Here is a 19,319-nt window from a genome sequence, read left to right as displayed (position 1 = left end):
CTCTATGCCAGACACTGTTAAATGCCAGGACAGAAAAATAGGCAAAAAGACAGTTCCTTTACTCAAGGAACTTACAATCTAACTTAAAATTCCGCAAACAAATTTGTACAAACAAGCTACATACATAAATCAAAAATAATTAATAGAGGGAAGGCACTAGATTTAAGAGGGATTCAGAAAAACTTCTGTGGAAGCTGGGACTAACTGTCAGTTAGAAAACTCAGTAGGTAGAGCTGAGGATCCAGGTATTGGGGATAACCAGGGAGAATGCCCAAAGTCTAGACATGGAGCATCTTGTTTGTGCTTAGCAAAAAAATCACTAGATCAGAGAACATGGCCGGGAGTTTAAGGTATAAGTAGATTGGAAAGGTAGGAGGGGCTAGAATCATGAATGGATTGAATGCCAAACAGAGCATTATGTATTTTATATTAGAGGTAATAGGTGACCACTGGACTTTATTGAGTTAGGGGAGAGACAGGTGGACATGAGCTTTAGGAAAATCACTTTGATGACTGAATGGAGGATGGACTAGAGCAGATAAAGCCTTGACAAAGGCAGATCCACCAAGAGGCTATTTGCTTTCATCATTTCATTCTTTTGCCCAAGAACTTGTAATGGTTTTTTCCTGACTTTTATATAAACTCCAACCTCTGCTTCCTTTCAACGTCCCTCATGATCTGGCTTCTTTTCGTATAGCACTTCCTCCTACTATTTCTCATGCATCTTTTGTATTCATTTGGCCTAGACTACTCACTGTTACAATATTCATTCCTGTCTTTGTTCATCATATAAATATTCCTAGGAAAAATCCTTCCTTCTTCTCTAAATTTTAGCTATCCAAAGATGGTCTTCTGTAGATGAAGATAGCAGTTATCTTATAGGTGAAGCTCAGCTCAAGTCCCACTTTGTAGCAATGAGCTACAATTTTGGTGGATTGTTCCCTTAACTTTTATTGTCAAAACACAGCTCCTCACACAACCATATAACACACCGTTACTGTTTTCTAACTGTGTCATATGTTTTCATCTTGTCTCCTCAAGTGAACTGTATTCCTTGAGTGTTGGGACTATATCTTACATTTTTTTGATATCTTTCACAGCCTCTACCATGAATTAAGCACATATTAAATCTTCACCAAACACAGGCTGATTTGGTTGATGGATACCTGGAGAGCAGCAGAATGATCATTTTGGCAGGCCAGTTCTTGTTCAACCTCTGAAACCTCCAGTAGATTCCTCTCGCTGACCAAGCGAGACAACTCCCCAACCACAGTCACATGCTTTGACACAGTCCCAGACATCTTCTTGAACTGTGGATAATTCTCCACAAAGGCCTGTCAGAGAAAAAAATGGTGGGAGATTCTGAGTCATCATTTCTCAGCAGAGGATGAGTGAAAACAAAAGACCATCTCTACCCACCCCTGCTGACCAGAATAAGATTTCTACAGCTCATTCTGCAATGCATTAAAACAGAAGAACTGCTAAGTCTTGAAATACTGAGAGTTTTAGAACAGTGAGAATACAACTGATGGGTATAATGGGTACCAAAGTAATTAGGGCTTATGACTCCAGAAAAGACAGACTAAATAGGTGACATAAAAGCTAGGCACAAAAATGATTGTGGATTCTTCCAGCTTACACCAGAATACTTATACATTGTCACCATCTCCATAGCAACTCATTAGCCACACGTTTGATTTACCTTCATATCTGCTATTGATTCTAGTTTTTGTTGTTCTTTTGGTTTCCTTTTTTGGAAGTCTTCCATGAGATTCTTGATGTTACTGCCAATCTCAGCAAAATTCAGGTACATGTTCTGTGTAAAAGCAAGAAAGAGACATGGCTTGGTAATACATGGTTTGATTATTTTATAGTTTAAAGATCAGATATGACCAAGAATCTCCTAAATAGCTGGAAATGAAGGGAAAAACAGAATGCTACCAATAATTACCCAACTTGGACTTGGACCAAGATAGTTGAGATTAAAACTACTACCATTCTCCCAAAGGGCAACTGGGTCATGAAGGGCAATATCAATATGGTTTAATTATATTGAATTCACATTGCTTAAGAGAAAAATTGATTTTTCACAGCAAGTATTATTTCTCTACAATTTTACTCAGTATTAAGTATGCAGCTGCTTATTGCAGAAATGATAATTAAGAGGTTGGAATGAAAGTTCTAGGTTTCCTCTGGAGATGTAGCTCACAATACACACACAGATATATAGATATGTTATATTTATACATATGTATTAATATGCACACATGTAATATTTGTACACTTAAATGTAGCTGATTTCAGGTTATAGCTACTTATCTTTCCATGTCAAATCCCACCTACTTCTACTGGTTCCCACTTTTAACAATCCAACAATACCCTGTTTGTAATTAAAAAAACACCTACATTGGCATAGAATTCATCGTTGTCAGCAGATAACACCACCTCTCTCAGATCTTTACTGATCCCTGGTACTCGAGAAAGGTCAATCCGATTGTTGTTGATGCCCAGCAGTTCATGGACCATGGCCTGATATGTCCACTAAATAAAAAGGCACACAAGAAGAAAATAGGTAATTATGATAAGCTAAATAAATCTTTAAAATACAGCCAACTCAAAAAGATCTTAAAACAATAATTCACCTACAACCTTAAATATATGTAATGTTTTTTTTTAAACTAGTACTATTCCTTTGAATTGGTAAACCACTAAATATTCAGATACCTTGAAAGTTTATATTTTACATTTCTGGAAGAAAGTCAACAAAGATTAGCCTCTCTGAAAGAAAATAAATGCTGTATCTATCCTGAGCTTCAAATCATTGCCTGTAAATTATGCGTCTATTTTTGGTTTCACAGACAGAACTATACTGGTCCTGCAGTTACACACTGTACCATTTCCTGTGAGCTTTTGTGGTTTTCTGTCGCACGAGGAGAGCACTCTTGCAGATTTGTGCGGTGCTATATTTATCCTGGGAACACTAATATTATCAGAAGGAAGCTCGTGAGTGGATCAAAACACTGGCATCCTCAGAAGCTTGCCTTCGCATCCATTTTCTTTTACATTTCTGCAAAATTTGAATTAGAAAAAAACTCAAATGCTGACAGAATGTGAATTTATCTGGTAAAATTGATCAGAACTCCTGCCTTTCTTCTGCATTATTGTTATTTGTAGAGAGAAAATTGCTGTCTGTGAAAAATACATAAATTCCTTGGGAGAAGTATCCATCAGCTCTCCTAGTTATGGATATATAAGAGAGTACCCAAACTTAAAAGTCTTTCCTTGCATTTTTATATTATAGAAAGAGTTCCAATTAGAGTGAATAAAGAATTGTGTAAAGTGTTGAACTGTTCCAATCTGTACTATACCTTTCCACTGAACTTGGGTCAATGACAACCTTTTATATAATTATAACTCTGAATAGTGCAAATTCTAATTCCTGCAACTACTTCATGGGATTTATTATTCCCACTAATCAGAGCATAGGTATATATTTCAAATATAACAAATAGAAAAGGCCTGTAGATTAAATTTTAACTTATGACTCACTAGAAAGTGATATTCAGGTATGTTTCATTTTTAGCAAAACTAATAAAATTTAGACTTAACAAAAAATAAATTAGGAGTTGATTAATTATATGCACTCAGGGAACTTGTTTTTGATAGAAATTTTATGACTAGCTATTCTTTAATAAAGCTAAGAACATTTCTGTAAAGTGTTTGAATCACTTATAATCATTTGATTTGCACCCAATAATTCGATCACATAATCCAATGTCAATTTGTACTATATATAAGTTTCATTGTACATAGCAATGAATTTATGATTTCACAGGCTAAAGTTTTTTCTCAGACACAGATCACAATTCAACCAGGTGACTTCATCACAGGATACTTATCCATTTCTTTCTGAAAACACACTAGAAACTTTCTGACATTTCTTTTAATATTTTATAGATGTTAATGTAACATTGATGCTGTCCATCTGTAATCTGCATTCTTTTTAGAAGATCAACTCATTTCCTTTTCCAGATAGAAACATTCTTGAAGATGGCTCTTACACTATTTCTTACAGGAAGTCATAATTGGTAACATTCTGTAGGATGCTTACACCTACTATATATCTTTCTGTTGCTCAGTGGGTGCCCTGGAATTATGATTCTTTGGAGAATATGATATTCCATCATGTGCAATTGTATAGCATCATAAAAAGAATAAATATTGGTGATTTTTTTAATGAATAATGAGCAATAAGGAATCACTGAAAGCCCTGTACAAGTTCTGTAATTACAATCCAGCCTGATCTTTTCTTTTGATCAATTTTGGAACCAGTTCACAATTCCTCCAAAGAACCTATTTAATTCATATATACTACTGGACTAAGTCAATGGGTTGCCTGTCCAATTGCACATCATAATCTGGCCGTGTGGACTTTATTTTTCCTCTATAGACAACCAAGCTGATCTCTTTGGAGGACCTCAAATCTCATTTGGAGTAAACTGCAACTGGATGCAATTAGCACAGTATGTTGAGTTTAAGAGGAACTTCTGCAAGAACTCCCCTTCAAAAGGTCTTCCTTCTTTCATTCCAACTTTACATAAGATACACTGGAAGCCAAGAAACAAATTTTACTTTATAACTACAAATTCTCCTTTAATATTATTGTAGAATAGGAACAATTTGAGAGATTGTATTTTCGATGACCAACTAAAAGGGGTGTCAAAGACACAAAAGAAAAGGATGGCTGAGAATAAGGTGGCAAAAATGGGTCCTGATAGCTACTCTCTACTTCAAGTTTCTGTTGCCATAAAGGTCAAGAACTCTGATTTTTTCCTTTCTCATTTGCCTACAAAGATCATGGCACCTGGTTCAGCAGAGGAGTTATGGCATCATCACAGCGATCTAAAATCAGCAGCAATGGAGGGACTTCAGTTCTTCGGAATTCAAAAAGTTCATATTCTTTAGTAATCACTTGCTGTGGGTAACAAAAGAAAGTTTGGTCACCAAATGGCTACAGATGGAAACAATGTAAAAATAAGAAAAGGAGTGAATAAAGAGAACAATTAGGTGACTAAATGAAGTTTGCCCCAGCATGAGTCTTCCACAAAATTATTTACAAGCTCCTTATAAAGTGAATTTGATAGCATTATATTCACATGAAATTGGATTTTAAAAATCCTTATTTTACAGTAAATATAGATATGAAGAAGTACATAACTTGTATACTGTCAGCAGAATTAGAGACAGAACCCAGGAGTTCTAATTCTTAGTGTCTTAGTTTCAGTCCCTTAACTTGGAATACATTACAGTCTAGACCCCTTGCTAGTGAATGTAGGTCATATTTTTAATGAATGTTTCGAAGTAGAGCCACTTAAATCTTCACTCTAAAAATCTGTTTGTTTGTTTTTTTTAGTTATGAAAAGCGATTTGAAAGAATTCTCTCAAAAGCATATTCTGTTGACAGCTGAAAAATCTAGAGAAAGAATGATTTGGCACAGTAGTAGGCAATGTCTCACCTTCACACATTCAGCAAGTCTTTTTGCTGAGTCTGATGAAAGTTGGTAACGTATCATGGGACATTTCTTTAGGGATAACAGAAGAGCTGTCAGTCCTTGGGTTGTCCTAGATAGTTGGACCGGATCCCAATTTCGACCCTGCATGTTAAGATGATATGCCCAAAAAAGTCATTTTCATTCCTTATATGCCCAATTTTTAGCTGTAATAATTCTGCTCCAGGTTAACTGAAGTATTTACCCTTTTTCATACCTGGCAACAACCCAGGATATTGAGGGAAAATAAATGTGGATTCACAGCAATGTAATCACCATAAAACTCCTGCAAACAAAGAATATCACCGTCAGTCTTCACACTGACATGTCCGTATCTCATACTAACGCACATGATATAAAAACAAAATGTTTGCTCGGAGGTACAAGCATAGATTATATCAATTCAGTAAGACAGTGAGAATTTACTATGCCCAAGACATTACACTCTGTGCTGGCAATACAAAAGTAAAGGAGCTTACATTCTACTCAAAAAATGAAACTGACCTTCCTCAGGGGACTATCTGCGAATAAGAATAGAAGTAGTGAGGGACATGGCCATAACACTGTAGACCTGATTTTAAGTCCTGGCACTGATAGATTATGACTACCCAACCACGGACAAGCTGCTTAATCTGACAGTGACCCCAAGATTCTATAATTCACCAAATACTTATTAAATGTTTACCACGTGCCAGGCACTCTGCTGGAAGCTGTGATCACAAAGACAAAAATTCAATTCTACAGGAAACTATAATATATACAAAATATATGTGAAATAAAGTTATTTTCCGGGCATGGTGTGCTGACAAGCATTTCTAAGTGATTGCTATTTTCCAGGTACAGGCCAAGTACTGGGAATACAAAAATAAGTAAAAACAGTCCCTGCCTTTAAGGAGCTCACAATCACGTGGGGGAGACAAATATGGCAAAAACAAAGTACAGAGAAGATGTAAAGAAAGGGGAAAGTAACAGCAGTCGTAGGGCCTAGGAAAGGAGACGCTGAAATTAGAGCCGAGTTTTGAAGGAAATCAGGGAAATTAAGAGGCAGAAGAGAAGAAGATGAGCATTGCAGATATGGTGGACAGTCAGAGTGACTGGACTGGGGAACTGGCTGAGCCAAGGAACGTGCAAGAAGTCTAGAAGGGCAATGATGGCCTACTTGTGAGGAACTTTAAGTGCCAAACAGAGGAGTTAAAAATGTATCTGGGAGGAAGCAGAAAGCCCATGGAGTTTTTTTTTGGTTTTTTTTTTTTTTTTTTGAGAGAGAGAGAGAGAGAGAGAGAGAGTGAGAGAGTATGTGTGTGTGTAAATGGTCAAATTTCCATTTTAGCAAGATCACTGTAGCAGCCTGGTGGAGAACAAACTGGAATGGGCATATTCATGGGGCAGAAGATCAATTAGAAGACTCCAGAGATGGTCTAGGTAAGAGGGGATGGCTCTGAATTTAGGGTGGTGGTAATATGAATGGAAACAAGGGGATATAACCAAAAAATAAGAATGATGATAGAAATTACAAGATTTGGCCATAGACTAGATAAATATAGGGTGAATGATAGTGAGGTGATGAAGCTTTGAATTTGGGTTCCTAGGAGGATAGAGATACCCTCAACAATAATAAGGAAGTTCAAAAGAAAGGAGGGGAAAGATAATGATTTCTAGGGCAGCCTATATAAGGACATAGAGTTTGAGATGTCCATAATGCAATGAGTGAAGAGGGACTTAGGTCAAGAGACTCTGCCCATTAGTGGGCATGAACTGGATGAAGATACAGGAAAGCAGAGTGAGAAGGAGCAGTCAGCCAGACAGGAAGTAGTATCATGAAAAGCTAAAGGGAAAAGCAGATCCAGTAGGAAAGGGTGATTAGCAGAACTCAAGGCTATAGGGAGGTCAAGAAGAATGAGAGTTAAAAAAAGATCTAGATTTGGTGATTAAGAGAACAGTGGACCAAGATAGAGAAACAAAATTATGGACCAATTTCCCTAATGAGTATCAATGCAAAACCCTTAAATAAAAATTAATAAAGAGATTACAGCCAGTTATCTCCAGGATAATATACTATGCTCATGTGGGATTTATAGCAGAAATGCAGAACTGGTTCAATATTAGGAAAACTATCAGCATAATTTATATTAATAACAAAACTAACAGAAATCATAATTATCTCAATAAGATTCAGAAAAAGCATTTGACAAAATATAGCATCCATTCCTAATAAAAACACTAGAGAGCATAGGAATAAAAGGAGTTTTCCTTAAAATGATAAGTAGTATCTATCTAAAACCATCAGCAAGCATTATATGTAATGGGGATGTTAGAAGCATTCCCAATAAAATCAGAGTTGAAACAAGGATGCCTATTATAACTAGTATTATTCAATATTGTACTAGAAATGTTAACTTTAGCAATGAGAAGAAAAAGAAATTGAAAGAATTAGGTAGACAATGAGGAAACAAAACTATCACTCTATAACTATGTATACATATACTAGATTTAACATATATTGTAACATATTTAACATGTATTGGATTACCTGCCATCTAGAGGAGAGGGTAGGAGGAAGGAGGGAAAAATTTGGAACAGAAGGTTATACAAAGGCCAATGCTGAAAAATTACCCATGCATATGTTTTGTAAATAAAAAGCTTTAATTTAAAAAAACAAAAAAAGGAATCATTAAAAAAACAAAACCAAAACCAAAAAAACAAAAACAGTTCACTCTGCAGATGATATGATGATATGTTCAGAGAATCCTAAAGAATTAACTAAAAAAACTAACAAATCAGGAGAACAAGAGATAGTTTACCTATCAGGTCTTTGGAGAAAGGAAGAATTTATGACCAAACAAGAAATGGAGAATATTATGAAATACAAAATGGATAATTTTGATTACATGAAATTGAAAAGTTTTTGCACAAACAAGACTAATGGAGTCAAAATTAGAAGGGAAGCAAAAAGGTGGGAAATGTTTTTTAAAGTCAATGTTTCTGATAAGGTCTCATTTCTAAAATATATAGAGAACTGAGCCAAATTTATAAGAATATAGGTCGTGGGGCAGCTAGGTAGTGCAGTGGATACAGAACCAACCCTGAAATCCAGAGGATCTGAGTTCAAATCTGACCTCAGCCATTTAACACTTCCTAGCTGTGTGATCCTGGGCAAGTCATTTAATCCCAATTGCCTCAGGGGGGAAAAAAGGAAATATAGGTCATTCCCCAATTGATAAAAGGTCAATGGATATGAATGGACAATTTTCAGATGAAGAAAATTAAAGCCATTTATAGTCATATGAAAAAAAATGCTCTAAATCATTATTGATTGCAACTCTGAGATACCACCTCACACCTCTTGGATTGGGTAAGATAACTGGAAAGGATAATGATAAATGTTGGAGGGAATGTGAGAAAACTGGAACACTAATACATTGTTGGTGGATTTGTAAACTGATCCAGACATTCTGGAGAGCAATTTATAACTAAGCTCAAAGGGCTAAAAACTGCATACCCTTTGATCCAGCAATGTCACTACTGGTCTGTATCTCAAAGAAATCATAAAAGGTAGAAAATTCCCACATGTACCAAGATATTTGTAGCAGCATTTTTGTGGTGGCAAGGAACTGAAAATTGAATAGATGCCCATCAATTGAGGAATGACTGAATAAACTATGATATATGAATATAAAAGCATGTTACTGAATATTAATGAAAAATGCAATTTTTGTATGAAGAAATTAAAGTTATCTATAATCATATTAAATATATAAGAAATGATGAACAGGCTGATTTCAGAAAAGCCTGGAAAGACATGAACTAATACTAAGTAAAGTGAGCAGAACCAGGAAAACATTGTACATAGTTGGTTATCATATAACATTGCTATTATAATGATAAATAGCTCCTCTCAGTAATACATTGATCCAAGACAACTCCAATAGATGAAACAGAAAAAGCCATCTGCATCCAGAGAAAGAACTATGGAGACTGAATGTGGATTGAAGCATACAATTTTCACCTTTATTTTGGTTTGCTTTTTTTCATCAAGGTTTTTTCCTTTTTTTTTTTTCTTTCACAACATGAGTAATATGGAATCATGTTTAAAATGATTGTATAATTTATATACTTGTATATAGATTATGCCTGTATAATTTATATCGGATTGCTTGTTGTGCTGGGGAAGGGGGAGGGAAGGGATGGAAAAAATTGCAACTCAAAATCTTACAAAAGTAAATGTTGAAAACTATCTTTACATGTAATTGAAAAAATAAAATAGTACTGAAATTTGGAGTGGGGAGAGAGAGAGAAAGAAAGAAAAGGAGGGAGGGAGGGAGGGAGAGAGAGAGAGAGAATGAATATGAATGAACACTGCTAACTTTGGAGAGAACATTTCAGTTGAATGAGAAAATCAGAAGCCAAACCACAGAGGCTTTGGATGACAGTGAAGGGGAGAAAGAAATAGAAAAAGAAGAGATACAGGATAACAGCTAGTGGGAATGGGCCAGTCAAGTGAAGATTTTTTTTTAAGAATGGAAGACACATGATAGTAGGGAAGCAGTTAGAAGAGAAGAATTAGAAGACTATAGAGTCAAACTACAGAGTGAGAGTGGGGATAATAAGAGGGCAATCTGTAGAAAAGGGGATAGGATCAAGCATGTATAAATAGGCATTGGCAGAAAACTGTGGGTATTGGAAAAAGCTTCATGTATCTGCTAAGTTGTTGATAGTCTCAGCAGAGGACGGCGTTTCCATACCAGAAGTTCTTCATATTGATAAAATTATAGGGAGAGAATGTAGTTGTAGCAGTAGCAGCATTACATTAAGGCTACACAGGGTCTAAATTGAGCAGCAATGTGGCTATGTAGAAATGATTTTTCCACTGAACATCCTATTTTCAATAAATGAAAATATAAGCAATTAAATAGTCTTTCCAATCTAGCAGATTAAAAAAAGAACAATATAATCCATGCATCCTCTTGGGAGGAAGGGAGTGATTATTGTACTTAAAAAAGGTCAGTCTTCATAGTCATTTATTAAATCATTATTCTTAAAACCAAAACAGTTAAGTTTTTGTCTTTAAGGTACTATATTCTTTTAAACATGCAAATACCACCGACTTATTTAAGGATGCAATACTATTTGGGAAGAAATAGATGTCATGGTCCTGTTCTACAGCAATGCATTGTATAGCATGTGCCATCAATGTTTAGAATTCTCAAGGCTTTGATCCAGTTACAAAAGATCTATTTTTCTACCTCATTATCTTGTAATGTATATGGGAGAAAAAGTTCTTTAAGGAAACATGAAAGAACATGTCAGGGAACCAAGATGTTTACCTGAACCTCAGCCACAACTTCCTGTTCATCAGCCTCAGCCAATGACTTCACATCACTCTTGCTGATCACGTTACTGAAATCTGAAACAGACATATGAGCTTCAGGAGACTCAGAGGAGATCCACTTGGCAGCAGTTAGGCATAAATGAAACTGGCCCTTGGTGATTAATGAATGAATGAGGCTGCGTACACATATATGCCAGAGTCAAAAGCCCTAAAACTAGAATTAGGAGATGATAATCTTAGTAAGGAGGCTACTAGTGATAGGAAAATTTATTATGATTAAAATCATAATATATATTCATATCAATTTGTTCTTCTAAAAGTATTTCAAAATAATAAGATAATGATAGACTTTGGGCCAATAAAATGTTGGTGTGACTGCCTCACATTAAATTTATCAAAGGTGATCTTTTAATGGCTATTAACCAACAATGTGCTAAGTATTGAAAAAATAAGCAAGCCTGCTTCTTGCTCATATATTCAGCCTAAATCAGACAAACCCACAGAACTGAAACTAGAAGGTAAGACCAACTCTAAACACAGCAAAAAAAAATATTAGATTTACAGCCTATATCTGTCTCAACTCAAGCGTGAAAGAACTCTCCCTAAAGGAAAAAGAGGAATTTCCTCTCAAGATCCATTCAATTCTTGGCCTCAAAGCAGAGGCTTACAGCCAAGAGACAGAGCAAATGAACGGTTCTATTACACACAGGCTTATGTGTTAAGAGGTCCAGAGAATAGCTGCACACTGTGTGTGCAGCATCAGGGAGGGAAATGTCTACCAAATCCTGTGAAGCTGAGCAGCCTGAAAATCTATGGGAGGACATCGTATGGTGGGTAAGTTTGCGGCTGTTCTTCTGGATAGTTTACTTTAAGCAAACATGATTTTATTTTTAATAATAATGTGCAGGTATGTAGCTGTTAAAATGTAGGCTGGGGGCCAAATAATTGAGGTCTCTAAAGCCCCTAATATTGTTCTAACATCCCAAATTATTAAGCTTGAAAATAGGTGGATCAGAGCTTTCTGAAGGGTCCCATTTTATTCTTCCTCTTTTGAACTGGGTCCCCTAGAGTCCTTTCCTCCAATTGTACAGATCAACCATGACATCTAGAGGCAAGAAGACGTAATTCAATTCAACCTTATCAAGTGCCTACCAGGTGTACCTAGTACTGTGCTGGGGATGGAGGTACAAAGACAACCACTTGCTTTCAAGGAGCTAATTCTATTTGAGGAAATACAACAGGTACACAGATAAGTAAATGTTAAATAATTAGAGAAGAAACCTAGCACTAATGGGGCTGAGGTGCAGAGAGTCTGTGTGTGGGCACCATCTGAATTATAAAAGATAAAGGATTCTAAAGACAAAAGGTAAGGAAAGCCAAATAGGCAAAGGGATGGGAGGTGGGCTGTTGGGTCTGAAGAAAAAGAGAGTAGGGGGTAGTACAGAGAGCCAATGGAGAGAGTTACGTAATTATAATAACATATATACATATATACACATATGAATAAGTAGGTAAGACTGTGAAGGGGTCTTTACAAAAAGATTTACTAATGGCTTTTGAAAAACAATACCATAGCCATTTCCTGATAAGTGCAGTCCAAGGCCAACATGGAAACCCCTTTTGTACCAAAGCAAAACCAACTAGGGCCACTGTGTCCAATTACACATACAGAGCTCACATCTCTTTGTCAAAGAAGAAAAGGGAGGTATGGTCTATTATCTGTCCCACTGGACTGTTTGGTTATGGCAATTATACCACTCTCTCTGGTACTGGCTTTGCTTACACAACTTCCTAACTGTTCTCCTGTTTCTGCTTTCTTTGTTCTGCGTCAGTCCTTCTAGTTTACTTATAAATTTCTTATAAATTTCATGTTGTTACCCGAGAAACAGGGAGACACTGAAGATTTCTGAGTTGTCAGTCTTCCAGTCTGGAAATGTTAACTTGCCAGTTCTGAGGCAGACATATTATAGAAGTGGAGATTATGAGCAGGTACAATTCAGGTTATTTTAGTGGTCTTGATAAGGAATGACCAGGGCCTGAATCAGAGGGGAAATTTGAATGAAAGAAAATCACAAGTCCCATGATTTTTGGACATGCTGAGTTTGAGATAATTAATGGTTTTTGGAACTGAAGCTTTAAAAAAGAGGCTGGATATACAGATTTATCTTGAGAGAGATAGTAATTAAACTCTTTGGTGCTGACAAGGGAAAGAGGGAAGTGAAGAGGGCATAGGACATCCCTTTAGAAGATGCACATGGTTAGGGAGGTGGATTGTGATTGAGCAAAGGAGACAGAGGACTAGTAAGACAGAGAAAAAGACCCAGGAGAGAAAAGTGTCTTGGAAACCAAGAGAAGAAAAAGTATTGGGGAGAAGGTTTAACCAATTTTATCACGTCACAGAGAAATCAAGTAGGATTGCGACTAAAAAAAAAGTGATCAGATTTAGCAGTTGTGAGATCATTAGAAATGAAGAAAGCCATTTCAGTCGAGTGGAAAATTAAACTGCAAATGTTGAGGAGGGAAAGAGAGGTGAGCAAGTAGAAATAATGAATGTAGGACACTTTTTGCTTATTTACCATGGAAGGAAGAAAAATTAAAAGAGCAAAACTTTGGCTTTGGCAGGGTCAAGTGGAAGTTTATGTAAAGGGAGATACAGATAAGAATTCTGTGGATAAGAGGTCAGGATTCCAGAGGACCTGAGGAAGTATATAGACTCAAGAGCAGAGATGGAAGGATTAAGCCTTTGCAAGAAGGCCCACTTCTTCCTCAGAAACTCTGAGCTAAGAACCAGAAACAAGAGCTCATGGACTCTCAAATTTCCCAAGTAAATGAAAACTATATCATAGTTATTTATTTTGCAATAATCATACCTCCTATAAATCTTTTGTTTTGTTTTTGAAGACCCAAAGTTACAATGCTAATGTCTGAAGCAGGATTTGAATTTAAATTATCCTTATTCCAGAACTGATATTATAACCCCTACCTCAGATATACCTTAATAGCAAAAATATCCCCACTATAGGTAGTCCTGTGAAGACAGCAGAAGCCATATAAATCCTAGATAACAATTCTGACTTATATCCAAATCTAAGAATTGCTCAGTGTTAGGCTCTTATGACATGTGTGATGATAAATTTATAATTCCTGGTACACAAAGTCATTCAATATGGGCTTTTTCCCTATGATATTTCTCAATACCAAACAACAGCAAATTCCCCCCCCCCAAAAAAAATTCATTTATCTATCTATCTATATTTTATGGGCAAGAGAGACACTTGAGGCAAGAGGTGTGAGAACCAGGAAAGGCCTCAGATGGAGATATGGGATGAGCTCTGAAGGAAACTAACAAAACTATTTATCCAAACAACTCCAACTCTATAGACCTAGAAGCTTAGCATAGTGCCTATCATATGATCAACTATTAACAAAAGTTTGTTGAATGGAGCAATAGGATATGAAAAAATTTGCCCTATATTTTGCTGCACTTTTTTCTACTCTCTCACAATAAGATAAGGACTTCTATGTCTTAGCTTATAAAAGCAAAATAGGGATATCTTTCTGATCATCAACATAAAATGTGACCATTCACATGAAATCGAAAATTGTCTTAAAAAGCAAAGAAAAACTTATTTCTGATATTATCTTTTCTTTTCTTAAATTTCAAAAACTTATGATAATTACATTCAGCTCTCTCTTAGGATAATGGTTATCTGAACTTTCAATACTTGAATATAATGCAATAAAAAAGAAAACTAAGTATATAATAATATGTTTTGATGATCCCTTAATCTATAGTAAGACAAAGTATGTTTAACAAGAAAATTAGCTTGCACAGAACTAAATGTAATAAAAAGAAAATTAAATACTTACAAATAAAATACACACTATATTTCGGTCTTCGGAGCTCCTGAATTAGGTAATCCACATTTTCCTTTTCAAAAAAACAATGTTAAAGACTTCAGTAAATAAATAATGATAACCCATTAATTAGCCCATTCAATTATTCATTAAGACTTTACTGTGTGTCTAGGGTAATATGAAGTGCAATGAGAAATAGGAAAAGGATTTTGTAACATGGGGAAAAAAAGATGTGGAGGTTTTTTTTAAAGCTAAAATTTTAGATGTTAAGAGGCTAGAATGATGATAGAACACCTCAAAGAGTAACAACCCAAATTTATCTTGATTCCTACTTATGTTCTTTGTACTATTCAGACCTGAATACAAAAAACTGCATGAATCTGGGCATACCCTGAATGTATAAAGTACCTTTGTAGGTCGAAGAAAACAAATGGCTTTTAGGTGTTTCATGGTCTCTCGATTCAGAGAATCAATCCGTTCAAAAAGATACACTTCCTTCTGAAGAATCTCTGACTGTGTGTACACCATACTTACTATACTGGTCTAGACATAAAAAAGAATAAAACGAGATTATACTACTAGAGAATGACAAACACCAATTTTACTACAGAATCATTTCTCTCTTCATTACCACTTAATTGGGAATAGCACATACATCAAATTTATCAATCAACAAGCATTTATTAAGTGCTAAATTTGTGCCAGACAACCACTATGGTGTTGAAGGTATAAAGAAAAAAATGAAAAGTCTCTACCTTCAAGAAGGTTCCATTTTATTGGAGCAGACAAAATATACATACATATAAAACATAGATAAGATGACAGTGTCAACATTTTTGGAGTATGGACAGGTTTTTACAAGAAGTATGTAAGAAGATGTAATGGGCCAGAATTCTGGAGAAATGTACTTGAAACAAGGATTCTTACAACAAGATGTTAATTCAATAATGTTGAAATCTTTATAAACTGTTACGCCATTAGAGTTGATAGAGACAATAATTATCTAATTTGGCATGGTTCAATGATTGATTTGATCTTGGAAGGAGATGTTTTGGTCCGGAACTTGAAACAAGGTGAAAACTCAAGGGTGATGTCAGGGTCCTGGTATTAACTGAACAGAATTGATACAGTGCTTGTTGGTTCACACCTTAGAGCGAATCCTTGCAGGGTGATGAGTTGCTAATACTGATAGACAATAATGCTTGTGTTCACACCTCCCTTGAAGTTCTTAGGACCAGAGAGCACTCTGGGAGACAACCCATAATCCCTGCCTCCAGAAGGAGGAGTTAACCTTTGGGAGATCATATATATGGAGGAAGCTAGTGGTTATCTAATTTAGCATGTGAATTCTCTAGTTCAGTATGATTGATTTAATCTTACAACAAATAATGGCTCCCTAGTAATATAATGATTGGTTTATACTCAGTATACTGTAATGATGTAATTGTAATAGAGTATATAAACTGAGGACAAAGTCAACCACAGACATTCCATCTTGGACCAGCACAATATTAGAGCAGAAAAACATGGTCTCTATTTATATTTATTTACACTTGAATTTCAAATAACACTTTCTGCCATGGTAACAAAAACTGAAATTATATATTAGTTCAAAGCTTTCCCCCCAAATAAGCACTTAGCATACATTACTCATTTACAAGAAAACCCTGTGAGGTAATTATTACTTTCTCCATTTTACAGGTTAGGTAGGACACTGAGATTCCGAGGAAGTTAAGTGGCTTGCTCATTGTTACAAAGAGGGTTAGTTGGAACTTGAAACAAGACTTCTCCAGACGCCAATCCAATCCTCATTTCAATGTACTACATATCTCGAGTAAAAAAGATAGATTTAATGTATAGAACTGCTTGCCATCTGGGGGAGGGGGTGAAAGGAGGGAGGGGAAAAATCGGAACAGAAGTGAGTGCAAGGGATAATGTAAAAAATTACCCTGGCATGGGTTCTGTCAAAAAGTTATTTTTAAAAAATTAAATTAAAAAAAAAGATAGGTTTAATTCATATTTTAAAAGCAAAGGAAGAAGGAACAATAATCTGTAAACTTGGGTGAATCTCCAAAGTTACAATCAGAAAAGTCTGAATGAAAACTAAAGGATCGTTCCTTCCTATCTTATCATTTACCTCTGCCATCTGCCTCATCCATTTTCAGTACCTTGCACACCTGACTTTTAGAATCCGTGTTTGGAACTCCTTTCCTGGAGCCGAGTTATTATGATAGGTGACTGTGGGAATAAACTATGTTCACTATAACCTGAAGACTCTTTACATTTTCCTCCACCCCTTTCCAATGTCTGACTCAGGATATTACTTCAAATCCTGAAAGTTCATGCCACGTGCATTTCCTATGGATTCTAACCCCTTTCCCAACTTCCTTGTCTGACCACCATAGTCCTGTAGACAGGATACTTGTCTCTCCAATGGTTAAAATAAGGGCTCTTCAAGGGCAAGGACCCAGCTCTTAGCACAGTGCCTAGCACACAGTGGCCAGTCAATGATTTTTAATTCCTTCATCAGCACTCATGTTTCCTCCCTGTTCACATCTAAGCATGCCTATCAGGGCTGTGCAACCGGTTAGTTAAGTCACAGATTTCCTTGTCACATTAAACTGCTTCCTAGAAAGGAATCCACTAGGGTGGGCAACCCAATTTACAGAATTAAAATCCTAGCCTTTCTGGATCCCCCTCAATGCTAGTGCCTTTCCCCTAAGACTACCTTCAATTTATATGAACCAACATACAGGTTAATGGGAGGCAATCTGATATATACACATATTATAATAATATGTGCATGTGTTCATAATACACATGTATAGATAACATATATAATACCTAGATAGTAAACATAATAAAATTTAATATACATATTAAATGTATGCAAATATATACAATTGTATGCAAATGTATACAAAGTTAACTGGAGATAATCTGTCTGATAATATATGCATAAGTATATAATACACACATACACAACACACCACACATATAGTACATAGATAAGTAGATGTGTTTACATACACACACGTGCACACACAGTAAGTTGGAGGTAATCGGATATATTTCTGCTACCTGATAACATACGCATGTGTATGACGCACGTATATATAACAGATTACATAGATAATATGCAGATATATTTACATAGACATATCTATCATACGCAATGTGGTAAACTGGAGGTAATCTGAAACGTACGTAGATGTACATGCAGGTGTCTACCTATAACTCCATCACATCAGCGTTTTCACGTCGTTCCCATTAGACTGTAAGCTCCTTGAGGGCAGGGGCTTTCTTTACTTTTCTTCATATCCTCAGCACTTAGCCCAGCGCTTGGCACACAAAAGGCGCTTATAAATGCTTACTGACAATACACATTAAACAAAATACCGAATTCTCCACATCAGGAAGAGCCCAGCTTGGGGGAACACGGAGGAGGAAAAGGGGGCGGGCTAGGAACCAGAAACAAACTCACCGTCTCCTTATCCATAAGAAGTACTTTCATGCTGGGTCCACTGTCCTCTATCATTTTGGAAATGTACTGCTTCACGGCAAAAACTACGTTCATGTTGGCAAAAGAGAGCTTTTCGCACAGCAGTTCTCTCCCCACCCCCCTATAAAAGCAAAGAGCCGGTCTGTTTATTTGGCAGGGTCGCCTTCCTCCACGGCTAGAGTTTTCGCTTCCGGGAGTGTCGTGACCAGCCTCAAAGGCTTCTGGGAATTGTAGTCTTATGCCGGCCCCTGACCCGCCATCCTGGTTTATCCGGTTTAACCCATTGAATGCTCTCGAGAAACCAATACTTGTTCCTGATCCATTTTAAGGCCTCTCCCCGCCCCTCCCCCCATTTATTCTTTTGTCTGTACTTTTTGGCTTTTCTCCAAGCTAGAGATAGGGAAGCGTTTAGGAGGGTCTAGTGGTTAAAGCAGGAGGAAAACTCTTTCCAAATTCAAATTCGGCCTCAGATTGTGTGATATTGGGCAAATCACTTAACCCAGTTTGCCTCAAGTTCCTCATCTGTAAAATGAGCCGAAAAAGAAATGCGACAGCACTCCAGTATCTCTGCCAAGAAATCCCCACTTAGGGTCACAACGAATCGGACACAATTGATAATAGACACCGTGGGCCCCTAAAACTGTTTAGGGGAGAGGGCTGGACTTCTGATGCTTTCTACTCCTCGGGCACAATCACTATGTTTTGGGGCCTAGTTTCCTACTTGATAGACCTGTTTGAAGAGATTAGGTGCTTTCTGAAAAAAACTGGGTGAAAGCTCGTTCTCATGGCGGATGCAGGAACAGAGCTAGGGAGGTGATGAACTTCAAATAGGGAGGAGCCCAAGGGGCGAACTGCCTAATGGCTCGGGTTCCGGCCCACAGTCTTTAAGAAAGGTACCAGACTCGGGGGCGTGGCTAGGATGTGAGTTACAGACTGAGGGCGGAGCTTAGAATCGAGCTTTAGTGCCTAAAGGCGGGGCTAGGACGCTAGTTTACGAGGGGCGGAGCAAAGATCGAGCTCTACGATAGGGGGCGGGGCCGAGACCCTAGCAACCAGACTGAGAGCGAGGCTGGGACTAGGA

General features: G+C 36.7%; 1 protein-coding gene across 3 annotated transcripts in view; it reads right to left on the bottom strand.

Moving 5' to 3' along the window:
• Positions 1 to 18,550, bottom strand: part of VPS45 (vacuolar protein sorting 45 homolog) — a 74,542-nt gene extending 55,992 nt beyond the window's left edge. The window contains exons 1-10 of one of the 3 annotated variants that reach the window (XR_001121100.3): positions 18,221 to 18,550; positions 15,145 to 15,279; positions 14,749 to 14,809; positions 10,874 to 10,953; positions 5,767 to 5,835; positions 5,517 to 5,654; positions 4,865 to 4,975; positions 2,407 to 2,541; positions 1,703 to 1,816; positions 1,167 to 1,334 (exon numbers count right to left, since the gene is read on the bottom strand). Coding sequence is in view for 2 of the 3 variants with exons in the window: in XM_003769905.4 (XP_003769953.1) it covers positions 1,167 to 1,334; positions 1,703 to 1,816; positions 2,407 to 2,541; positions 4,865 to 4,975; positions 5,517 to 5,654; positions 5,767 to 5,835; positions 10,874 to 10,953; positions 14,749 to 14,809; positions 15,145 to 15,279; positions 18,221 to 18,313 (1,104 nt within the window). In the remaining variant the exon portion in view is untranslated. Of the gene's footprint in view, positions 1 to 1,166; positions 1,335 to 1,702; positions 1,817 to 2,406; positions 2,542 to 4,864; positions 4,976 to 5,516; positions 5,655 to 5,766; positions 5,836 to 10,873; positions 10,954 to 14,748; positions 14,810 to 15,144; positions 15,280 to 17,943; positions 18,161 to 18,220 lie in introns of those variants that run through there. The other 2 variants (XM_003769905.4, XM_031967445.1) reach the window with 2 other exon arrangements.
• Positions 18,551 to 19,319: the final 769 nt, after the last annotated feature.

Source organism: Sarcophilus harrisii, chromosome 4 (genome assembly GCF_902635505.1).
Source record: "Sarcophilus harrisii chromosome 4, mSarHar1.11, whole genome shotgun sequence".
Classification (NCBI taxonomy): Eukaryota; Metazoa; Chordata; class Mammalia; order Dasyuromorphia; family Dasyuridae; genus Sarcophilus; species Sarcophilus harrisii.
Note: the sequence above shows the minus strand (reverse complement) of the source record. Positions and strands in the feature narration are given on the sequence as shown.